The sequence below is a fragment of the Odontesthes bonariensis genome, chromosome 17 (assembly GCF_027942865.1).
Source record: "Odontesthes bonariensis isolate fOdoBon6 chromosome 17, fOdoBon6.hap1, whole genome shotgun sequence".
Taxonomy (NCBI): domain Eukaryota; kingdom Metazoa; phylum Chordata; class Actinopteri; order Atheriniformes; family Atherinopsidae; genus Odontesthes; species Odontesthes bonariensis.
This window is the reverse complement of record NC_134522.1, coordinates 22213238-22235799: the sequence shown is the minus strand read 5'-3', so window position 1 is coordinate 22235799 and position 22562 is coordinate 22213238. Positions and strand designations below refer to the sequence as shown.

Genomic DNA, 22562 nt, shown 5'->3' with positions numbered 1-22562 from the left:
TGTATAAGAATTCAAATAAATAATTTGACATTTAAGAATACATATCTCACAGCTGTGACCTCAGGATACCTCAGTGACTTCAGTTTGCATTAGTTTGCAGAATTAAGTTATACTTTCGCCCTTCTATTGTTTATTACATTCATATTTTTACTGTATATTCAAGTCCTCTTGTTCAAGAGTCATTTAGCTCCTATCTTGTAATTGTTTAAGGTAAGAACTGTGTGCATGTTTATTGATTACTGCACACTTACAAAACAATTGATTTGGTAACACTAGTAGCAGCAGCAGCAGCAGCAGCAGCAGTAGTAGTAGTAGTAGTAGCATTGTTCACTGCACAAGGATGACGCTCCATGTGCAATTAGCCAAACTACATTACAGCAACATTTTTCAGTGATTGACAGTTTTTAAAAAAAAATCTTGATATAACTAACAGAGACTAACAGTCACGCTATAAATTTACCCTCACAAAAGATTATAGTGTTCTGTTTTTATTGAAAATACTTTGATCTTGATTAAACCGTCTGATTCTTTTGGAGGATGTAGTGTGAACAACTGAGGAACTGTGTTTACCTCAGCTAACAGGAACTGATCACTTTCCAGATATGATGCCTTCATTGCTCAACAATCCCCATGGTCACTGTGGTGAAACATTTCAGAACACTTGGAGGCATTTTATAAATGTAACTCTGTGTAAATTCAGCCATGCATCATCCCATTTCCATTTATTTTTATACTTGTATTCTTCCAGTGTAATGGTGGGAAAGATGAAGTATATAGATCCATAAATAATGGTAGAAACGGATGGAATGTCATAATAAAGAATCACATGCACCACTTGTGGCTTTCAAAGAACCCGATAACTGTTTATCAGTGACTGACAAGACCAGATTTCCTCTGTAAGTACAACAGTAGAATTATTAAGTATTTAATACAAAATAAATTTGTTTTTAAAAAAAAGAAAAAAGGAAATATCCCCTAAAGTGTACTTAAATGCGGTTACAGTTCAATATACTTTAAAGAGTAAAACTGTCATTCATCTTATTCAATCAAATAAATCGAAATGCATCAAAATAGGTCTGTTTAATTTGATTTGTGTACGTCTAATTTTACATCCTGACTCTTGACATTAGAGTGTACGAGGTGGATGTGAAGGCAGCATTGGTGCTCAGAAGAAGGCGGAATTAAGTGAAGCTACCAGTTCAAGATCCAATCAGAGACTAGAATTTCACATAGCAACACCAATCAACGAAGAGGGACTGGCTGGTTGCGAAGGTAGTGGTCGTGGTTGTGTACTGGAAGAAGCAAGTGCTTCCTTTGGGCTTGCTTGCTGCCAGGTTTAGTAACAACATTCTGACCATATATCTGTCAAGTTTGCCGCCTTACATGCAGTCGTTTAATGATTTTCTTTTTTTTGTTTGTTTTTTGCATAGTAATTCCACAAACCAGCTTGGAAGGTGAACCTAATCTTGCCTAACAGCATCTTTGAACATAACAGGGGCACGAAATTACGATGCCATCCCCAATGGAGGGATCTTCTACAGAAGGTGACCTGTTTACTGTGAAACATGAGCTTAAAAATGGTAAGTTGGCTACCAACTGGTGAAACTAAATGCAGTACATTTTATTAGACATTTACCTTTTATACACGTGACAGGAGATAAATGTTTGCAGGCTAGCTCGGAGGAGTCAACTGTCACTGTCAATGGGCGTTTGTAGTAAGCGCTAACATTAACGTTGACGTTGCACAGAAATAGCTGAAGAGAGCTGTCGTTGTCCGTATGTCATTACAATTTATAACGTTACTGTAAAGTAACACGCAGACCAGGTTATCCAGGTTATCATGTTCCTAATGACAGCTAACTGCTAGCGTTACTTATTAACCGTACTAAACAAAGGTAATACCATTAGCTTAAACTGCTTGTTAAGTGAAAGCATGTTACTTGGTTAAATTAGACTACGGATGGAGATTTCACCAAGTTTATTTAATTGTCAATGCTTTTAATTAAAGTTAATTGTTGAGTTTCCCTGCTATTGCCTTAATTCGCTAGCAACGGCTGCTAACTTCTCTTTAGAGAACGAGCAGACGCAGCTGCAGTGACAAACGCCAACGTTAGCCTGGTTTTAATATACACATTGTACAGAGCTGCATATCAGTTGTGCTCATAGGCACTGTTACAAGGCCTGGCAAAAAAAAAAAAAACGTGTCCCCTGTGTGGCCCTGTAAAACTTTATGCCACCCAGAGTCATATTTAGTGTTGAGTTGTGTTGGGATGTTTTTATTTAGCCATTATTTTTAACAAGGACCTTTGGGATTTAGTCTCTTTAGACCTTGCCAAGACAGGCAACGATATATATATATATATATATATATATATATATATATATATATATATATATATATATATATATATATATATATATATATTTTTACAGCAACACACACAAACAGCATACAAAAATAAGTACAGGAACCCACAAAGGAAGAACAACAGAAATAGCTTAATGATTGAAATGGTGATTATCCAAACTAAAGAAAAGTAAGCATCTGAATGTCACACTGTCAGAGCAAACAGGGGCAGTTGTGGTTTGTTGAATTTGCAGCATGGAGAGCCTTCCTCTAACAATGATAGCAGAAGCGTCGTTATGTAGCAGTGCATGATCCGGGATGGTGGTTATGTAGAGTACAGTAATTCAGTGAAGAAGGCTACAGCACAGTTTGACAGTTAAAACTGCTTTATAATGACAGTGTTGCTGTTCAGGCCGCAACATGACTGTGCTGCACTCGGATTAAGTGCCCTGCCCCAAAAATGCAGTCTGTCACGTTATCAGCGGTGCTTGTTTTTTTGCTGTTTTAGTTTGCACACATGTGGTAGCATTTAACCCTAAGGAGATCACACAGGTAAATAAAAAAACACTAAGCCCAATTAGTGACAGTTAATGCTTTTCCAAGAAGTTGTTCTGCTCAAGTTAACGGTCAATAGCAATCCACAAGTAATCTCTTTGCCGTTTTGTTATGATGCTCCGTTACTGATAGATATCAAAGAGTTTTGTATGCAGAATCATAAAAGTGAAGCCACAGTGGCTATAAATCTCAAAATGAGTAAAGTTCGTTGTGGTTGGCTTAAACGTTAAGTAGATAGAATATCGTCTCTTTTTAGTAATAAAAAGTTTGATCATTTGGGTAACCAAACAAATATACAACTGAACAAAAACTTATTTTAAGGAACCTTCCCCTCCTTAAAAGTGAAGCAGCTCCTCTTGTCTAGCAGAAAGGCATCATCTGATTGGACACCTCTGTCAGTCTATTAATAAACATCAAAATCAAACTTGGCCTTGGCAGGGTGAGCTTGACAAGGGTGTTATGCAACCGCAGTCTCTGGCCTCAAATTTAAAGGACAGCGTTGTTGTTTTGAAATAATTGTTCACCTAAATTGACCCACATAGTAGTTGTAGCATTTCTTCTTGTGTGTGACAGGAAAAAAAAAACAGGGGAAAAGATTAAATCAGCTGCATTAATTGCTCAGTAGCCCGTTTTCAGAGTGTGAGACAGAAGGAACGTGTTCACTACAATGGGCATGCATTTCTAACAGCGTGCTGTGCTCAGTCAGCTGTACTGCGAGGCTGTGATTGAGGAAGACAAAGGGGAGTAACTGATGGCGAGTGCTGAATTCACTTAAGGTCTTGGATGGAAGATAATGACCTTTTGCTGGTTAATGTGGCATGTTTGCTTGCATTTGTACGGAGGATTGCCCTGTACTGTTGCGTATTTGGCAGATATTTAAAAAGAGCGAGTCTGTTTTTTGAATTGTTTTGGAATTAACACTCGAAGAGAAGTCTAAATTTTCCAGATTCTTTACATTAAAGAAGTTGTCCTTTTACGCATGCATTCTCTGCAGAATTTTGAATTCATTTATTTTTTGCTGCTTTCTTTAAATAGATCCATCGTGGCCATCCTACAAATCTCACTTTGGCTTTAAAATCCCTTGTTTTGAATCGCTGGCTCTGCAGTTTTACCGCTCCAGGCCTTTAGCATACACTTCCTTGCGTCTTGGTTTTCCCAAACCAACACAGTCGGGGGTTATTGTGCAATAAAAAACACGAACCGGTAACAAAAGACAAAGAGTGCTGCACTACAGATGTGCTTTCTGGTACACCTTTTTTGGCAGCATTTGAAAACAGCTGTTCACTTTCAGATACTTTTACTGCCTGGTTCTCGAAACAGCGTCAAATGGACGGCTGGTGATTTTATCACAAAAATGTCTGCTCATTAGCCTGCTGGGTAATCAGGCATCATGTCGCATATGTTACGGTGATATTGTAGAGAAGGACGATAGAACATACGGTCCAGGCCATTTCTTTTAACCAATCAAATCCTCCACTTTTATATCACAAACCTTTTCTACAAGCTGAACCTCATCAGATATTTCTTGTCTTGCTTTCAGAGGCCAATTTAGTTTTGGTATATGATGTTGTTAATATTATCTGTATTTCTGCTTTAACTCCAGCCAACCTGACAGGCCATGTGGAGAGGGTGGGCATTGAAAACTTTGAGCTATTAAGAGTGCTGGGCACTGGAGGTGAGTACTGTTACTTTTGTCTCTTTTCACTCAGGGATTGTGCTCCAGTACAGAAAAAATGACTCTGTCCTCATGTAGTTGTTATTCATGTGTGTGTGTGGGTGTGTGTGTGTGTGTGTGTGTGTGTGTGTTCACACTTACCAAACAGAGGTAGTATAGAGCCTTCTCAGCATGTGCTCTAAAAATCAGCGGCTCTGTAATCAGTGTAAATAATACGTCCAGTGCAGCATTTTCTGCCATGCCGAGCTTTTTCTTTCACTCTACTGTCGATTTGGCTCAACGGTGACCACAGCTGCCGGTTTAGAGATGCAACAACAACTTATGCCTTACGGAGGCTTTGCCCTGCACTTTGCCCTCTGACTTTGTTTATCTGAACCATCAGCATATGGCAAGGTGTTCCTGGTGAGGAAAGTGAGTGGCCATGATGCAGGGAAGCTGTATGCCATGAAGGTTTTGAAGAAGGCCACAATCGTGCAGAAGGCAAAGACTGCTGAGCACACACGGGCGGAGCGGCAGGTGCTGGAGCACATCCGCCAGTCTCCTTTTCTTGTCACTCTTCACTACGCCTTCCAAACTGACACCAAGCTGCACCTCATTCTCGGTGAGGACATTTGATAACCCAGCTGTCCGTGATGTTCTTCATCTGTTTGTTTTGTTGCTTGGAAAAAGAAAAAGACCAAGAATAAAATTAAGCTTTTTTTTCACCAACTGGGTTTATTACAGAAATGAAAAAGTAATAGTAAGTCAATTTAAAAAAGAAAAAAAAAGTATTTGTATTGTACTTCTGGGAAAGTTGACCACTCACTCTACGTGATTTTGGATGAAACCTGAAACGCACACTGTCTTCCATTACAGATTATGTAAATGGTGGGGAGCTCTTCACACACTTGGTCCAGAGAGTGAGGTTTAAGGAGCAAGAAGTAGCCCTGTACAGTGGAGAGATTGTGTTGGCACTGGAACATCTACACATGGTAATCCTGAGTTTTAGTCTCTTTCTAAGTCACCGTGTCTATTCCTGTGTGTGCGCTTTATGTTTAACCTGTGTTTCATTGCGTTGTTGCAGCTTGGGATTGTATATCGGGACCTAAAACTTGAGAATATTCTACTGGATTCAAGCGGTCACATAGTTCTCACAGACTTTGGCCTCAGTAAAGAATTTGATCAGGTACAGTTTGTCTCAACAATGTGAACACGTTTGTTTTCTTGAATTTAGAAAAGGTTTGGATGCCGCTTATGATTTTATCTTTTCCTTTTTTTTTACTGGTTTGAGCCTCAGCTGGAGGAAGATGATGACAAAATACATCACCAGAATAGACAATTTAATTTAAATCTGCTGACTCTCGTGATGTTTATTTTGCTCAGCTGCTGTAAATCAAATCTCTTCTAAATCTGCTATTATTGTTAACTTTCAATTTTGGTAATTTAATCCTGGGTATTTTTATTCAGAGAAATAGAGAGACTTAAATGATCAACCACATCTTTTTTTCACTGGCTTTATTCGTACATGGTTTTTTATTTTTTTATTTTTTGGTCCTGGCCATTTATATTCATTTTACAACAGGGAGAGATTTTTAGATGCTAAGACTAGTATTCTCTTCTTTTTTTGTGCTGTATCTGTCATCCAGAATGTGTCTGTTGATCAGTTTACTTGTATATATAAAAAAACAAAAAAAAAACAGGTTGAAAGGGCTTTCTCCGTCTGTGGCACGATTGAATACATGGCTCCTGAAATAGTCGAAGGGGGAGAGTCTGGACACGACAAGGTAAAAGTTTGTAGCCTGTTTTATCCAATCGAGCATGTGTGCACTTTTTCCAGACAGAGTTCACTTTTTAGTCTCTTTGGGTGCCTTCATGCTTTCCAGGCGGTGGACTGGTGGAGCCTCGGTGTGTTGATGTACGAGCTCTTGACTGGTGGATCGCCCTTCACTGTCGATGGAGAAGAGAACTCGCACACAGACATTGCCAAGTACCGATTTTCATTCATTATCATAAGATCATCTGCAAGCTTTAGGTTATGTTGAGACTGCAGCACTGAGCTTATGTGTGGCTCACAGGAGGATATCCAAGAAGGATCCCCCTTTCCCCAAAGACATGGGACCACTGGCCAAAGACGTCATTCAGCGGCTCCTCGTCAAAGATCCAAAGAAGAGATTAGGCTCAGGTCCTAATGGAGCCGTGAATGTAAAGAAACACCCGTTTTATCAGGTGGAGCTCTTTGCCTATTTTGAATATTTAACAATATTTACAAAAGCAAAATATCAGGGTAGAGTATTGCTATACACGAAGGAACTCGTTTGAGTGAGGCAGCATTTGTATGAACTAATTTAGCAAGAATTGGAACAAACCTCAATATATTCTTGCCTTTCCAAAAATAATAAAAAATTCACTGCAGAAAATTAACTGGGAGGACTTAGCAGCTAAGAAGGTACCTGCACCATTCAAGCCGGTGATACGGGATGAGCTCGACGTTAGTAACTTCGCAGATCAGTTCACAGAGATGGACCCCACCTACTCCCCTGCGGCTCTGCCTCAGAACTGCGACCGCATCTTCCAGGTGGGTGCATGTTGTTGTAACTCCTAGTTCTGTTGTTTCCAGATTGGGATATTTCTCTCTGTCCCTTGCAGGTCATTGCACAGGCTAACACTTCCATTTGCATTTGTCCTGTGCCCATGTTTGTCTGGGCTTTGGTTGCATGCAGTGTGAAATGTTGACACGGACGAAAAATAGCATTATGCATTACCCACTTTTTGTCTGCGTCTATATTTGACATACTCCACAGCAATTGAAGTAATCAAGTGAAGTTCTGAATGTCCTCAAAAGGTTGCTGTAAGTCAACATGAGTCTGTCTGTGTGCATTGGTATTCAAATTGACTAAAGGGTCTTTTATTGAAGTAATTGCCGCCATATGCAGCTCTCATTGAAGTAACAGATGTGAATGACTATTTTTGATGTAGCTTTGAACCGTAATATGGCCCACAACTCCATGCCAGCTGATAGCTGTCTGATGCATTGCATGAAATTTCAACTCTGATTGCCTTCTGGATCCTTGAGCTTGGTAGATCAATAGATCCATTAACGGGCTTCTCTCGTGGAATAAAAGGTTACACTTTGAGAGCATCACCACGTCTATCTCGGTTACGCCTTCGGTCTTTGATTGCCAACTTTATCTTGGCTTTTTTCCCCTCTCAGCTGCCATTCACATAGTCTGAAATTTTGTGGTCTTTATAATTTGCAAGCCTAGCAATCTCTGAGATAACGACAGCAATCCCAGTTTAAACCGTGCACTTGCTCCCCCGTGGTGCCTCACAAAACAAAATTAAAATTGCATTAAGAGCGCCAAGATGTAATTTCACAGCAGAGCAATCAAATATTCAAGCCCGGCAATTTAGGGCATCTCATTCATTCAGCATCCATCCTTCCGTCCATCTATTGCTGTCACTACGTACCACACAGCTGTGTGCGTGCCGGTGAAAAAAGAGAGGGAGATTAATGCCAGCTCAAAGCTGTGGGCTCCCCACAGCTGGAATTAAGCAGGCGCCTCTCCACAATGACAGGTTTAACAATAGAAACAGCTGGACAGCTGCTGTCACTCACAAATGAGCAAAACCTGCCTTTTTGTGGAGCAGCCTGGTGTGACATGGTAACATTTCAAGAAAAATCCCAAACATTTATTTGTTTATTTTTCAGTAAGTGCCTTTTTTTAAAAAAAAATTTTCATTTAGGAGGAACTTGCCTTTCCTTTTGTGCATATAGTCCATCCCTCACTTTATGTCTTAGTAAAATGTAAACAGTGAGAGCTTTTGTGTTTCTGTGTTCAGGGATACTCTTTCATGGCCCCTTCCATCCTGTTTAAGAGGAATGTGGTGATGGACGACCCCGTCCAGCTGTGTGGGGGCTCTGAGAGGCCAGGCTCTGCTGCGGTGGCCCGCAGCGCCATGATGAAGGTAAAATGAATGCACTTGGATCCCGCAGCACAAACACACTTAAGCTAATGGCTGCTGTCACAGACAGATAGATTTTTCCCTTCCTCACCATTCCACTTGAACCTTTTTTTCCCCTCAACTCAGCTTGTTTTACTGCACTAAGATTCAGTTTTCTGAGGCTGCTTATTCAACATTTGTTTATGAATGCAGTGGTATGCCTCTGGGATATATTGCATTTTGTGAAAGTAGCAGTTTGGTGCTTTTTGAGCTTTTATTTAGTTTCAAGCCCTCTTATTGTGATCCCAGCAATTTTACAAACACAACCTTTCGTGAAGAATTGTTATGAGATATCTTATACCAGCGGTAGGCATCGTCTTTAGAGATTATAATGCTTCTCTGTTTACTGATGTCCTTTAGTGTTTAGACACTTTAGAAAAGGGAAGTTGTCTCTCTGTCTCGCTGCACTTTGCTCCAGATGTGCTCAGGATTCCAATAAAGCTTCACTGTATTTTATAGCTTTTTCTTGTTCTTTTTTTTTTTTTTACCATTTCCTTTTGCAAACGGCAAGCTAATTAACTCTAGTTTTTCCTCTCTGCTGTCGTGATCTTTAGTATTTTAATCCAGAAAATTTTCATTGCTTGATTGTTACCACCTCTAGTTTTTTTTTTTTTTTTTTTCTTTTTTCCAGTGATACAGAACCGGAGAACTTTACTGCAGATCACAGTATATACTAAAAAACAATCTTTAGGATCTTCAGGATTGAGCGTACAGAATCTGTACAAAGAACATACAGTATTACACTTTTTTCTCTGGTAACACCTTTCAATTAGAGTGTATGAATGACCAGAAAACTTGTTTTGGTTCACTGTTCCTCTGTGCAGGACTCACCTTTCTATATGAGTTATGAGATGGACCTGAAGGATGGGGCTCTTGGAGAGGGTAGCTTCTCCATCTGTAGACGCTGCACGCACAAGAAGACCGGACAGAAATATGCAGTCAAGATTGTCAGCAAAAGGTACAAGCTCACCGGCTGCTCTCTCTTAACCACAACGTTTTTTTGGGTTCTTTGTTATATTTGTAGTTTCATTGGACACATCAGACACACTCTCCTACGTTTATTGGCCGAAATTTGGGATTGGTCATCCAACTCTAAAGCTGAAATATGACGTTAGAAATGTGTAACTTAGCAGAAACGCATTTCTAACGTCATATTTCTGCTAGACTTTTTTTTTTTTTTAGCCTGTTATTCTGTTTACGTTTCGTCGGATGTGGGTTAAATATGACAACTTGGTCTTTTGCTGGCGACTCCTACAAAATACGCTTTGATCATTGGTGTTGGCTGCAATCAGACAGTCCTCCACTGACAATGTAGCGAGGCACACTGGGGCCGATACAAACGCCGGTCCCCACAATCCAAATAGGCACGTTCACAGAGTAAATCGCGCTTACTCGTCACACTGACCTCTCATTGATGAGTTTGAAAACTTTGTTGAATATCGGGGAAAAAATGGTTAAAAAAATAACTGTGGAAAAGCTGATTAATTTCATCTACTGTTGTTGAATTATGGATATGTTTTCAGACGGTACATTCCACCCATGAACGGCTTACATAGGCACTTGTTTATCCAATTAAGTCAAATGTCAAAATAGCTATTAAAAATGTAATCCTTATTTGGCTAAAAATCACGTTGTAATCTGAGTGCTTGTGTTTACTGTAGGATGGAGGCACAGACGCAGCGGGAAATAGCAGCCCTGAAGCTCTGCGATGGCCATCCTAACATTGTCAAGTTACATGAAATTTATCACGATCAGGTAAAGTTGATCCCGGAGGTTTTATTTGCCAGCTTAAATTCTGTTTTCTGTCGTTTTCTGCGGAGCCTTTGGGGACCGCAGCCCGATTAAGACCTAGAATTGGAACAAGACAGATTAATGGGGATGCTTGGAGCCCTCTAGGTCTTTCTCTATCTCTTCAAATATCGTCCCATGAATATCTCTGTGTTCCTGATATTTTGGCAATGATTTATTTCTAAACTGCGGGCTGTACAAACGCCCGTATTGTGCAGCTAAACAGAGACAAACTAGATTCACTTTTGTATGGCTGATCGAGCAGCGCTCTTAACACAAACTGAGTGTGCATACGCTCCAAATGCAGCTTACCTCGGTTATTGGAAAGGTGTTTTCATGTGTCTGACTACATCCAGGTTCATTAGCAGAGGTCCTTCATGCCCAGGAGCACCACTTTAGTCCTGATGAGCTCAGTGGGGTTATTACTGTACCTCACAGGCCTGTGACCCAGATCAAAGCTGTGCTGCCTCGCTTCGTCTCAACCGAGTCCTGCCTTTGTTCCTCAGATCCAGCACTAATGAGAAACTCTACCCTGTTGCTCAAACACATTATTCTCTTCCCACTTTATTTGGCCCCTTTCACTTTTACTCAGTACTATTACCGCTTGATCTCACCAACGTGAGATCTCACCAATGTGAGATCAAGGATGTGCTGTTTTTCTCTATTTATTTTGCGACAGAGAGAATTCTGTTTACCATTTCACAAATCAGCATTCAGCCGCGTTCAACTTGCGAGTGAAAATAGGATTAATGATACATCACGAAATGTTTTGGAGTGTTTGGATCCATTGCAGTATTTTTAAAGAATGTCTAACAAAGGTTGGAAATGTTTTGCAAGAAATGGCAACTTGTTCTGTTTGTGGATGCCGTAGCTCCACACATACCTGGTCCTGGAGCTGCTTGGTGGAGGAGAGCTGCTTGAGAGAATCCGCAGGAAGCAACATTTCAGCGAAACGGAGGCCAGCCGCATCATGCGCAAACTGGTGTCTGCCGTCAGCCACATGCACGACGTCGGAGTGGTGCATAGGGACCTTAAACCAGAGGTATGAAACGTCAACAATGTGGAGCTACTGCAAGACTTTCTTTTGTCTTTGCAGAGTTTGTGTCGCTGAGGTGAATACAGCCTGAATGGATCATATGCTTTTAAGACAGAATTACTGTGTTTTTCTGAACAAGGTATGATGTGTGGAATTGTCCCAGTGACTCTGCAATCTTTCTCCAAACAAGAGTAAAATTGTTTGACCCTAACATGGGTCAGACGGATCTGGTCAGTCCTGATGTACAATTTTGCAGGCTCTCGAGTGGACCGGTTTTGTTGACCAGAAAAAAAAAAAATGATTGCTGTCTCGAATTGCTTTGCAGAACCTGCTCTTCACAGACGAGAGTGAGAACTCCGAGATAAAAATCATAGACTTTGGCTTTGCTCGTCTCAAGCCACCAGACAATCAGCTCCTGAAGACTCCCTGCTTCACCCTGCAGTACGCTGCTCCAGAGATACTCAAATATGACGGCTATGATGAGTCCTGTGACCTGTGGAGTCTGGGGGTCATTTTGGTGAGTGCATGAGCAAAGCCCTGGTTAAAACATTCCACTTCTAAACAAATGCATTTAGGCAAATTTAACATGCAAGAGCGACGGCAAAGAGAACATCCACAGGCTTGGTGTCTCAGTTTGTTTATAGTTCTGAAAATGAAAATGATTTTTTTTAGCATAAATTTTTGCATAAGCTGTATTTACAAATACTTAATGCACTGAAAAGATTGGATGAAAGCTGGGAAAACTAAATGGACTGTGGTGTACCACTGTGCAAACATTTTAGAATTATAACCAAGGCATCAAACTAAACGCTCCGTCTGAAGAGAAAGAGTGAGTGCTCCCACCTTTTATAAGCAGCAGCCACTTACTCAGCTGTCAATAAGGAAAAAACAAATGAACCTAGCTTAGAAATTACACTTGTTGTAATAGATTTAGTGATATGTGCTATCATTATAGTATATAAAGAGGACACCGGCCTTTTGTCCTTTCTGAAAAGTTTGATATTACTGATGTCTTTCATTGGCTCGAACAGAACACAGTAATGTCAATGATTAGCCTTTTCAGGAGCATCCCTCTTGTGACTGCACCCACAGAGCAAGTACACACCTATTTAAGACTGCTGTTTTTCCCTTTCATGCCCCAGGAAAGTGACCTGATTATATGATTTTTTTTTTTTTTTTTTTTTAAATTTATGCTAATATTTTCAAAATCCACAGCTTCTAGGTCCACTCTGAAGTTGTTGTATTTTCCTCAAAATGCCGCTAACTGATTTAATGAATGTCTAATAAGAAGCTCCGTACATTGCTGATTTCTGTGTTTTATACAGTTTATAGGTTATACATGTGCTTCAGGCCAACAGTTATTTTAACTGATTTTGGCTGTCAGTGGATGCATTATCTATTATGCATGATAACCATCTCGTTCTCTCCTCCAGCCCTCAGCATCCTGTGGTGAGCTGACACAGTTAAAACGTTCACAGCAGAATGAAGGACAAACCGAAACATCATCCTCGTTCAAGCTTTTTGTCTGTGCAGTGAAGGAAAATTAAAGAGGAGAGGTAGAGAGGATAAGGAGAGGGCGCACAGATAGTCAGGAGAGATATTTCCTTACTAGGCCAGTCATCCATGAAGAGCCAAGGCTTTATGTGTAAGTGCTGCCGTGCTCCGCCGCCTCCTGCGGGGGGTCGGGTAGTAGTGTGCCTCATGAAGCTTTAACAAAATGGCTACTGACGTGCTATATGCACAATGCCCTGCAAGCCAAGCGAGCTGCTACAGAGAGGGCACAACACATCCACCATCGCCAAAAGGGTTGTTCCCCACCACTGTCATTTTAATGAGAATTCTGAGGGCAGATAAGCAGGCCAAGGTGAGAGTGTTTTGTTTATTCAGCCGAGCACAGGTTGCTCTTCTCTTTTGTACTGATGCAACCGTGGTCAACCACACGCAGCTTAACAACGGAAAATTGTGGACAGTCGTGATCGGTCAGGAGCGCTTTGAAAGCATGTTATTTTGACAGAACATGTGTTCAGGCATGAATACCTATTTACTTTACAGCTTATTTATATATCTGTGTGTGTGTGTGTGTGTGTGTGTGTGTGTGGACTTCCTCTGTTTCAGTACACCATGCTGTCTGGACAGGTGCCTTTCCAGTGTCAGGAGAAGAGCCTGACCCACACCAGTGCAGAAGAGATTATGAAGAAAATCAAACAGGGAGATTTCTCTTTTGAGGGACAGGCCTGGAGAAACGTGTCCCAGCAGGCTAAGGACCTGATACAAGGTGAGGATGGACCTGCTGGTTCACTGTTATCTTAAACTATGAACTTACATCTTTCTCGCAAGCTATAAGGTCAGATGTAATATACAATGTACATTACAATTTAGTATGTTTGTTAAGTTGACATATGTGGATGTCTGCAGCCTTACAGAGAAGAACAACTTTAAATGCCTATATAGAATAGAATAGAATAGAATAGAAAAATATTTCATTCATGCCCCAAAGGGGGAAATTCAAATTAGTCAAGTAGCTCAAAAAAATGATAAATATTTACAATGATTGTATATTAACAACAACACTAATAACAATACTAATCAAACTACTACTACAACTACTACTAATAATAAATGACTAAATAAATAAAAAAAATAAATTTGAGAACATGTCAGCAGTCACTGTTAAAAAGCCTTATGGCTGTGGGAACAAAGGACCTCCTGAACCTCTCAGTCCTGCAGCGCAGAGAGATGAGCCTCTCACTTCAGCTGCTCCTCTGTCCTGCCAGGATGCTGTGGAGAGGATGTGGATTATCTCCAAAACAGAATCTAATTTCCTCCTCATCTGTTGCTCCACCACAGCACTGAGCTTTTAACCTACAACAGAACCAGCCTTTTTAACCAGTTTGTCCAGCCGCCTACAGTTTTTGTCAGTAGTGCCACTTCTCCAGCAAACAACAGCATAGAACAGTGCACTCTCAATGATGGTGTGATTAAAAACATACTCATCATATCACTACAAACGTTGAAGGACCTGAGCCGTCTCAGGAAGAAGCCTTGGACAGACTCCATCTGGGAAATTTAATATGTGGCCATAAAAGCAAGGCGGGGTCACAAAGCCGTTATGTGCTGGACATTTGTAGCGTTCACTTGCGGCTCTTAAGAAATCGGTTAGTAAATTCGGACAATACAAATAACACAAATATTCAAACATGCTGTAGAGCTTGCCATTAAGTCGGCGTCACTTAGATTTAGGCCTCTTCCAGGTCACCGATTTGGATGAATCTTTCAAGGATCAGAGTATAAGAATGTTTCAGGCGATTTCTGTATTTAAAGAGGGTCTTGCCTATATTGTCTGTTGTAATACACGGTCTCAGCCAGTTTTGCTGCAGAATATCTCATAATGTTTTGGATGCAAAGGCGATATGAAAGGGACGCATGTTGCAACTGTGACATCACCCAGTGGTTTGCGAGCTCATCTTCAATTCATTTCAATTCAATTCATTTTTATTTATATAGCGCCAAATACAACAAATGTCATCTCAAGGCACTTAGATAGTAAGTCCAATTCAAGCCAATTGGAATTCAATTAATTAATAATAATCATAATTCATAAAATAATCCAATTCGTTCATATAGAGCCAATTCAAAAACAATTTCCTAGCTAAGAAAACCAACAGATTGCACTGAAAACTTTTTGTTTTTCGGTCCAATCTCCCGGCCTGAGCGTGCCTGAGGCGACTGTGGAGAGAAACGACTCCCTTTTAACAGGAAGAAACCTCTGGCAGAACCAGACTCAGGAAGGGTGGCCATCCGCCTCGACCAGCTGGGGTTTGAGAAGACAGAAAGGGGGGGGGATCTTGAAGTCTCAAATCCAGCAAGTGGTATTTTGAAACTGGAGATTACGAGTGGGGCGATTATTTAACTGAGAACCCTGGAAACTATACACTCTCATTGGATAACGGTCTGTCAGGGCGTATTCACACCTACCTCGTTTGGTCCGGACCAAACGGACCAGATTTTCGTTGGTTCGGACCTTTTGGGATGGTCTGAATACAAACCACCACACTCTGGTCCGGATCAAACAAGCGGACCGAGACCGAGCTGAAAGGTCGGACTCGGTCCGGATCAAACGAACCCTGGTGCGGATCTTTTGGAGTGTGAAAGCAGACCGGACCTAATCCCAGACTTTTTGCTTTTTTGTACCTCGGGAGCATCCGTCGTTTGTCTGCTGCTAGGTAACAGAACAGAGCGTCGTTCTTCTAATTACTAGACCGGCTGTGGTAAAGCTAACGAAAGACCGAAAATAATATTTCTAGACCGAAAATGAGTAGGGGACAAAATGTTGAAAAAACATACAGTTTTGATTATATTAAAAGCAATAACGGCACGGAAAGCGTCCGTGACTACATTCACTTTTGAACTTAGCACTTTGTGTTGTGCGTGTTGATTCTGACCAATAGCCGAACGACTTCAGGGCGCGTGGCTTTGATGACATATTTTGGTCTGAAATGTACAGTCTGAAAGCGAACCGCACCAAAATGAAAAAAAAAGGTTCGGACCAAAGCAAGTGAACTATCGGACTTTCCTGGTCTGAATACGCCCTCAGTCGCAAAGTAGCACCACCCTTACGTCTTCTCCAACTTTATCTTCTAAAGTGCTCTAAAGCTGACTATAATTCACAAAATGGACTTAATTTGCTCATGGATAAGACTTGATCACACACTTGCTCTGAGGCAACAAATTAAGTGAAAAGTCATTTTTCCATAAACTATACAAACTGACTCGAGGTGTTACCCCCTAATGGCTATTGCATATTTTGCTTAAGTATGAACAAGAAGATCACTTCTCCTCTATGACTCACCTTTCCTCCTGCATTAAGAGTGCTAAAAGAAAATTGTTCTTTTTTTTCCTGCAGAGCTGCTGACGGTGGACCCAAGCAAGAGGATTAAGATGTGTGGTCTCCGTTATAATGCCTGGCTCCAGGACGACAGCCAGCTGTCCTCCAACCCACTCATGACCCCAGACATTCTCGGGTCCTCCACTGCCTCCGTTCACACTTGTGTCAAAGTTACCTTTAATGTAAGAAATGTTAGAAAGTAGGTCAGAATGTTCCAGCCATTTGTAATATTATTATTATATAATATAATAATCAGCTGATTGTTCACACTGTCAGCCTGCTGATATGTTATATAGGGAGATTCTTCCAAAGTACACCTGCAATTATTAGTAATTGTCTTGTTGATTTGAGAAAAGGAACTATTATTTTTACTTTTTTGTTATTTTTAAACCAGTTAATCATGGAGTTATTGGCTAATAATTTGGCTAAATTGCCTAACTGCAGCTGTGTATTTTTCCATGAAAGTTTTCTGTTCATTAATTAGAAATATGCCTGATGGTACTCAGTAAAAAAGTAATAGTTTAATGCTGAGTTGATATGAGTTTAAATGGGTGAACTGGATGAAAAGTGAATAGAAATAGATATCCTAACGATTGGCTCACCAATCTCCCCCACAGGCATTTAACAAATGTAAGCGGGAAGGTTTTCGCCTACAAACCGTGGACAAGGCGCCACTAGCCAAGAGGAGGAAAATGAAAAAGACAAGTACCAGCACAGAGACCCGCAGCAGTTCGAGTGAGAGCACCCATTCTTCCTCCTCTTCCTCTCAGTCTCAGGAGAAGAATTTTCCAGAGAATGAAGCTAACTCGCAGCCTCCTGTCAACACACCCGTGGCCGTGGGAACAGAGTCGAGGCACCAGCCAGCACCTCCAGCCTTTGACTTTTCAGAAGGACAGTGAGACAGCGAGAGGAAAATCCAGATTCGGGCTTCAACCAGTGTAGAGATGGCTCTCTTCTTTCTGTCTGTCCCTGGCAGCTCTCTGCCTCTGGCTCAATTGCATGGATGTCCGCACATCTCCAAAACCAAGCATGCAACAGGAGCAGCAACTGTCACAATCAATCATCATTAGCAATAGTCTGTCCTTTCTTTTTCTCAGAGTTTCACACGCACACTGTATCAGTCGGGGAACATGAAGAAGTTGTCACCTTTGTCACAAAGCGAAAAGGGCTGCCCTACTGTCTCCGGTGCAGGCAGACAATGGAGAGACATCTTCAGTCGCATCATAAAATCGGTATCGCTGTCCTCCCCAGTTACCTGTCGTTGTCCGTGTCTCCAGGGGTTTTAAAGGGAAAGTTCACATTACGGACGCTTTGTATTTTTCATCAGTGGGAGAGGGAAAAAAAAAAAAAATACAACGAAATCTTTGCTTCACTTCTCTTTTCTCGGAAGATGTCTCTCTGCAAGATGGAGCAGAATATTTATATGTGAATTTTTACAGACTGAAATTTATTTATGATAAGCTATGTTGTTAACTTATTTATGGTTCTAAAGATCCTAGAAGAAATTATGGATACAAGCAAGTCTTTGAAAAAATAGCATTTTGTTTGTGTATGTATGGTTTCCTCTCAGCTCTTTGTATTTATCAATCACATCAAAGCAGCTAGTCGTCATTCAGACACACTGATGTAAACATTGTGCGATTATTATAGACAAACAGAGATTAAAACCATTAGCCACTGGCTAATATCAGCTTTATCAGCTACATTAAACCAGATCCCTTTGTTGGATTTTGGAATTGCTTACTGAGACTGGGGTATGTTGGGATTTGAATTGCAGCTATTGTCAGCGGTTTAAAAGGGTAAACAAGTGTATTTCTTTGTGTGTATGGACAAGCGAAGGAGAAATGTAAACATTTGTTGGAACAACCAAATGTTCTGCCGAATCCATGGTTTTATTGTTGGATGGGGAATACTGCTGCCTGCAGGGATGCGACCCTACAAGCGGAGCTAAATTTAGACTTGTTTTTGCCTCTGATGTGGGGGTATGACTACTTCAAGACTTGGCACGAATTCTGCCCCATACAGTCCCATCCCTGAGGTCAGTGAGTGTTTAGCCCAGCAGTGGCTTTGCTTTGTGTGGTACCGTATTAGACTTAATTGCCACTACATCCAGTTCAATTTGGCGGAATGTCCCAAAAGGAAAATTCAGATTGGCTTAGTGTGAGGTGAAGTTGAGCGTCTTCTGATGCCAGTTTTAAATGGCTTAACAAAAGGTGACTTCAGCAAAGGGAAGCTTTTTGTGCCACAACACCAACTCAATCATGTAATGGTCAAATTTCCAGCTGAATTTAAAGGGGATTATACGTAAGATCACTGTCAGGCAGTATAATGAGAAAATAGTTGCCCCTTGTGTCACTGTCTTAAGTCTTAAAACCACTGCAAAACATCAGCTCTTGAAGGAGAGTCGTAAAGGACAAACCTCAATCAAGCTCCTCTGTTTTTCATGCTGTTCTTACTCCATTTACCGTGTCGCACTGCAGGACAGAAACGCCGATCTTTGCACTGCACTGTGTGACAGCTGGCACTTATCTGGTTTGTATTACGTCTCCAGTGCATGATGTGAACTAGAAAATTAACCACTTTTTTCCCCCCTTTGTCTTCATTAGACTTTAAGGCAGATTCTTACTTGATTTAATGTTTTATGTTTTACTTGCACATATGGGAAGTCCTGATTAGATTTGGGACTTTAAAGTTACTGTTTGAATTGTGATGGATATACCAAACCCCTTTTTTAAAATAGCCTAAATATTGTAATATCCCAGTGTTACAATACTGGGGCAATACTGCGTTCGCTGGGATAGTTTGGCAGGTTTGTTGCTATGCTGTGTTTATTGTTTTATTAAGTAAGTTTCAGTCTGTTTCAGTACAAATAACTGAAATATTGTATTTTGTTGATACACAGAGGGGTGCTTGTGTTCAAAATCTGTTTCCTTGGCTCAGTCAGAATACGTATTCTTAGACTACTGTGTGCATCTCAACACACTCCCTCATCTTCTTCCATTTCAATGCACTCTGATTCAGAACCAAAGCATTAATTTAAAGGTAGCTGCTTTAAGCTGCATGAGATATTTAGTTTCATGCAAATATGCAAAGAAATGCTCACTTTCTCAAAGTTTACTGTTTGTTTTGTCCAGTCGGTGACATCAGACCGGGTTACTTTGACAGCGCACAGTGTTTCCTTAAAAGAGTCTTCATTGGATCCATAGTATTCAAATCTGGTACATTATGATGCCGAAAACTATGCATCTCTTGTTTTTTTCTGTTGTGTTGCTTTTGCCATTCCAGAAAGACCTCATCAAATGGATTCAAATATAGAGTTTAAAAGGCTGTAACGCCGTGTAAATATACTGTACTTTTACTTTCATAGCAGCAAACATAGAATAAGTAACAAAACAGGATCCATAGCCCATTAAAGAGCTGGAATCCTTGGAACTAAACACTACAAAGCTCTTGTTGAACTCAGTTCGGATGAGTTCCCTGTTGCTGCCTCATTAAGCCTCTTTTCTTTTGTTTGGGTGTATTAATAGCTCAAGTGGAGGAAGAGGAAGAGTGTCCTATATTGAGCTCTCCTCTGGGAGCCAGGCTCTATTAGCTGATGTGCTGCACTGCTGTTTGTTCCAAAGAAAATACCGTACTCCACTCAGTGTCTCTGTGGGACCAAGCTCACTTTCTTTGTTGGGAACATAACAGTGCATCACAGGAAAGGGCTGGTTTAGTACCAACTTCTCCTGGGGCAGATTCTCAAACTAGGTTTCCCCCCTCTTTGATGAAGAGCTTGTTTGCTGTGCCACTATGAGGAAGAGAGAGGGAGGGATACTTGTTTTGATTTGAGGCCCCTTTGTCTTTGATACGTTTTTTTTTTCTTCTTCTTTTTTTGTCGTTTCCCTGGAATTTTACCCAAAGTTCTCTCTCTGCTCCTTTTTTTTTTTTTTTTTTTTTTTTTTTTAAAGGTTGAAAACACCGTTACTAATGAGCTACACCCTTGAATGCTTTTGAAACATTGATTAGAGGGCAGGTGGTTTGAATTGTTTTGTGTAAAGCAGCGACTACTGTTGTATGCCTTTAGCTTCAAAGACATTGGCTCAGATGGTGGCTGTGTGCTTCTGTCATGCATGGGAGTGACAGATAGTGAAAGTGGCACTGAGTGACATGTTGCACTGAATGCACGGTTCCTATGTACGGTTCTTTTGTTCGTGCGCTGTGTACCTCCCATTTTATTTTTGAAAGAGTTGCATATTTTGTGTATACTGCATACTTTTTTTTTGTCAACCTTTAGGGGGGATACATGGAACTGTCCGTGGTGCTGAAGTGTTAAAACTGCTGGTGTTGCTTCAAAACCTAGTTTTACCCCCCCTCTCAGTTTGATTTTATTTAGTCATTTTGTGAGTCATTTCATGCCATGTGCTGTAAGAAGTTGACACTCTACAGCCCTGTACTGTACCCCTAACCATTTGGTGTGCTATTTGTATGGGGTTAAATGACATACCTAAAGCTTTAAATGGGAAAAGTGCCTGAAATGGAGTGCCATCTACACTCTTTGCCATGAAATCATGTTGGACCCAGAGTAATTGTTACCCAGGGGTACCTGGAAATATGAAGCTGATAGTTTATTTATTGGAAATAAATAATAACCCAGAAATAAGGTAACAACATAGGCTTCAGCTTTCATCAGCCTAAGTTGGTAGGTACCACCGCTTTGCCTGAGGGTGAGCAAAATCTTTGAAATTGGGGGAAAAAAAAAAAAAAAAACGATTGTCCACTTATGTCAGCATTCATGTTGCCCAAAACTTACTGAAAAAAAGTCAGCAGTTCTAGTATCCTTTTGCCTTTTATTAAAATGTAAGAACAAATGAAATTCACATATATATATAACATGGGGAAAGAGTTAGTCCAGATACATTTTACTCCAGTCAAACGAGTTGAAATTTCTGCTTGAAAGGGTCACTGTACTTGCATCACATAATATAAGAAACAACCATGAATAGTTTTCAGCTTTGGAAATGCAGCACAGCAGAGAGACCGCCACATCAGACGTAAAATTATTATTATTTTTTTCAAAAAGTGAATAAGTAGGAAAAAAAGCAACAATTCTTTACTACTTCCAGCCACATCCAGGCTCCCTGTCATCTACAGAGTCGTATTCTTGTCTTGCTCAGCCGCAGATTGAAATGTGCAACTTGAAAATGTGTTCATTATGTTGCCTCAGCCCAGTGTTGCTCTCAGTGAAGTTGGCGACACACATTGTATTCCGGTGTTTTTTTACTTGTGAAAGTAAATGGTGATGCTTTTGCATGAGCAGGTGGAAAGGACATACGGGATCGTCCCCACTTTTGTCATTATGTACGTGTTAACTGCTTGATTCCTGTCAATAGTTTCATTGTCGTGTTGTTATTTAAGCGTGTCAAAAAGTACTGTAGCAGCAGATCCCTTTGATATTGGTCAATACTAAACTGCTTAAAAACGCAACCAAGTTTTAAGGGCAAAACTTTGCACCTCCATACTGTTGTAAACATGCAATGGACGTTTTTTGTTTTTTTTCATAGAAGAAGAAAATATCCTTTTTGGATTTTGTGCAGATTCAAATCTTTAATCATCTGTTTGTTATAGCTGTTGTCTCCACATTTGAAGACAATATAATAATATTAACCTCAACAAGACAGTACTTTTGCTTACAACTAGGATGTACCATGTGCTTATCTGTTTCGTAGGGCACTGTGAAAATCATCGTTCAGGCCTTTAGGCATACTATTGATAGTATGAGAAGAAACTTTGATTTGCTTCAGTAAATGCTTCACTTGCCTGCTGATTACGTCTGTAAATTCAATATCCTGATATAAGTCACGATGAGTCTTTTATTTCCATTTAGGCTTCATTGTAATTTCAAATGTATTTACATTATTACTGAAGATATTTTGTGATACAAGGATGTGGGTGTATGAGATGTCAGAAGGACAATAAATGTATGTTTTCCTGTTCGTTTACCGATTTCAACAAATAAAATGGGTACAAGCTTTTTCTTTTTTCCACCGAAGTGGGTTTTCTTATTGGAAGGAAAGTGGACTCAATATCAGAGAAAGACCTCTAGGTGGCAGTGCTTGATAAAGTACCTTTAAGTGTCACTTGTCTAGCAGGGTCAAATGATTTCAATCTTTGTGCTGGGTTGAGGATGATTTGTGTCCTTTAAAAAATTAACTGTGCGTACTATAAACGTCCAGTTATTACAGTGTTTTTTTTTTCTGCTCTGACTGACGAAAATTTCTAAAAAAAAAGGGGTTCATTATCACTTTAAAGCTTT

At 40.4% G+C, this 22562-nt stretch overlaps 1 protein-coding gene across 2 annotated transcripts; it reads left to right on the top strand.

Moving 5' to 3' along the window:
• Positions 1-1267: 1267 nt before the first annotated feature.
• rps6ka5 (ribosomal protein S6 kinase, polypeptide 5) lies at positions 1268-22298 on the top strand. Of its 2 annotated transcripts, XM_075448904.1 has the most exons (18): positions 1268-1334; positions 1431-1580; positions 4506-4577; positions 4960-5178; positions 5433-5548; positions 5641-5742; positions 6257-6340; positions 6440-6543; positions 6632-6782; positions 6970-7131; positions 8397-8522; positions 9383-9516; positions 10220-10313; positions 11218-11388; positions 11708-11899; positions 13498-13657; positions 16286-16449; positions 16885-22298. In XM_075448904.1, exons 2-18 carry the CDS (start codon positions 1511-1513, stop codon positions 17164-17166), a joined length of 2403 nt encoding a protein of 800 aa, XP_075305019.1. In that variant the 5' UTR covers positions 1268-1334; positions 1431-1510; the 3' UTR covers positions 17167-22298. The 2 variants fall into 2 exon arrangements, with proteins under 2 accessions (XP_075305019.1, XP_075305018.1); XM_075448903.1 differs by having other exon boundaries at positions 1282-1580.
• The last annotated feature ends 264 nt before the right edge of the window (positions 22299-22562 follow it).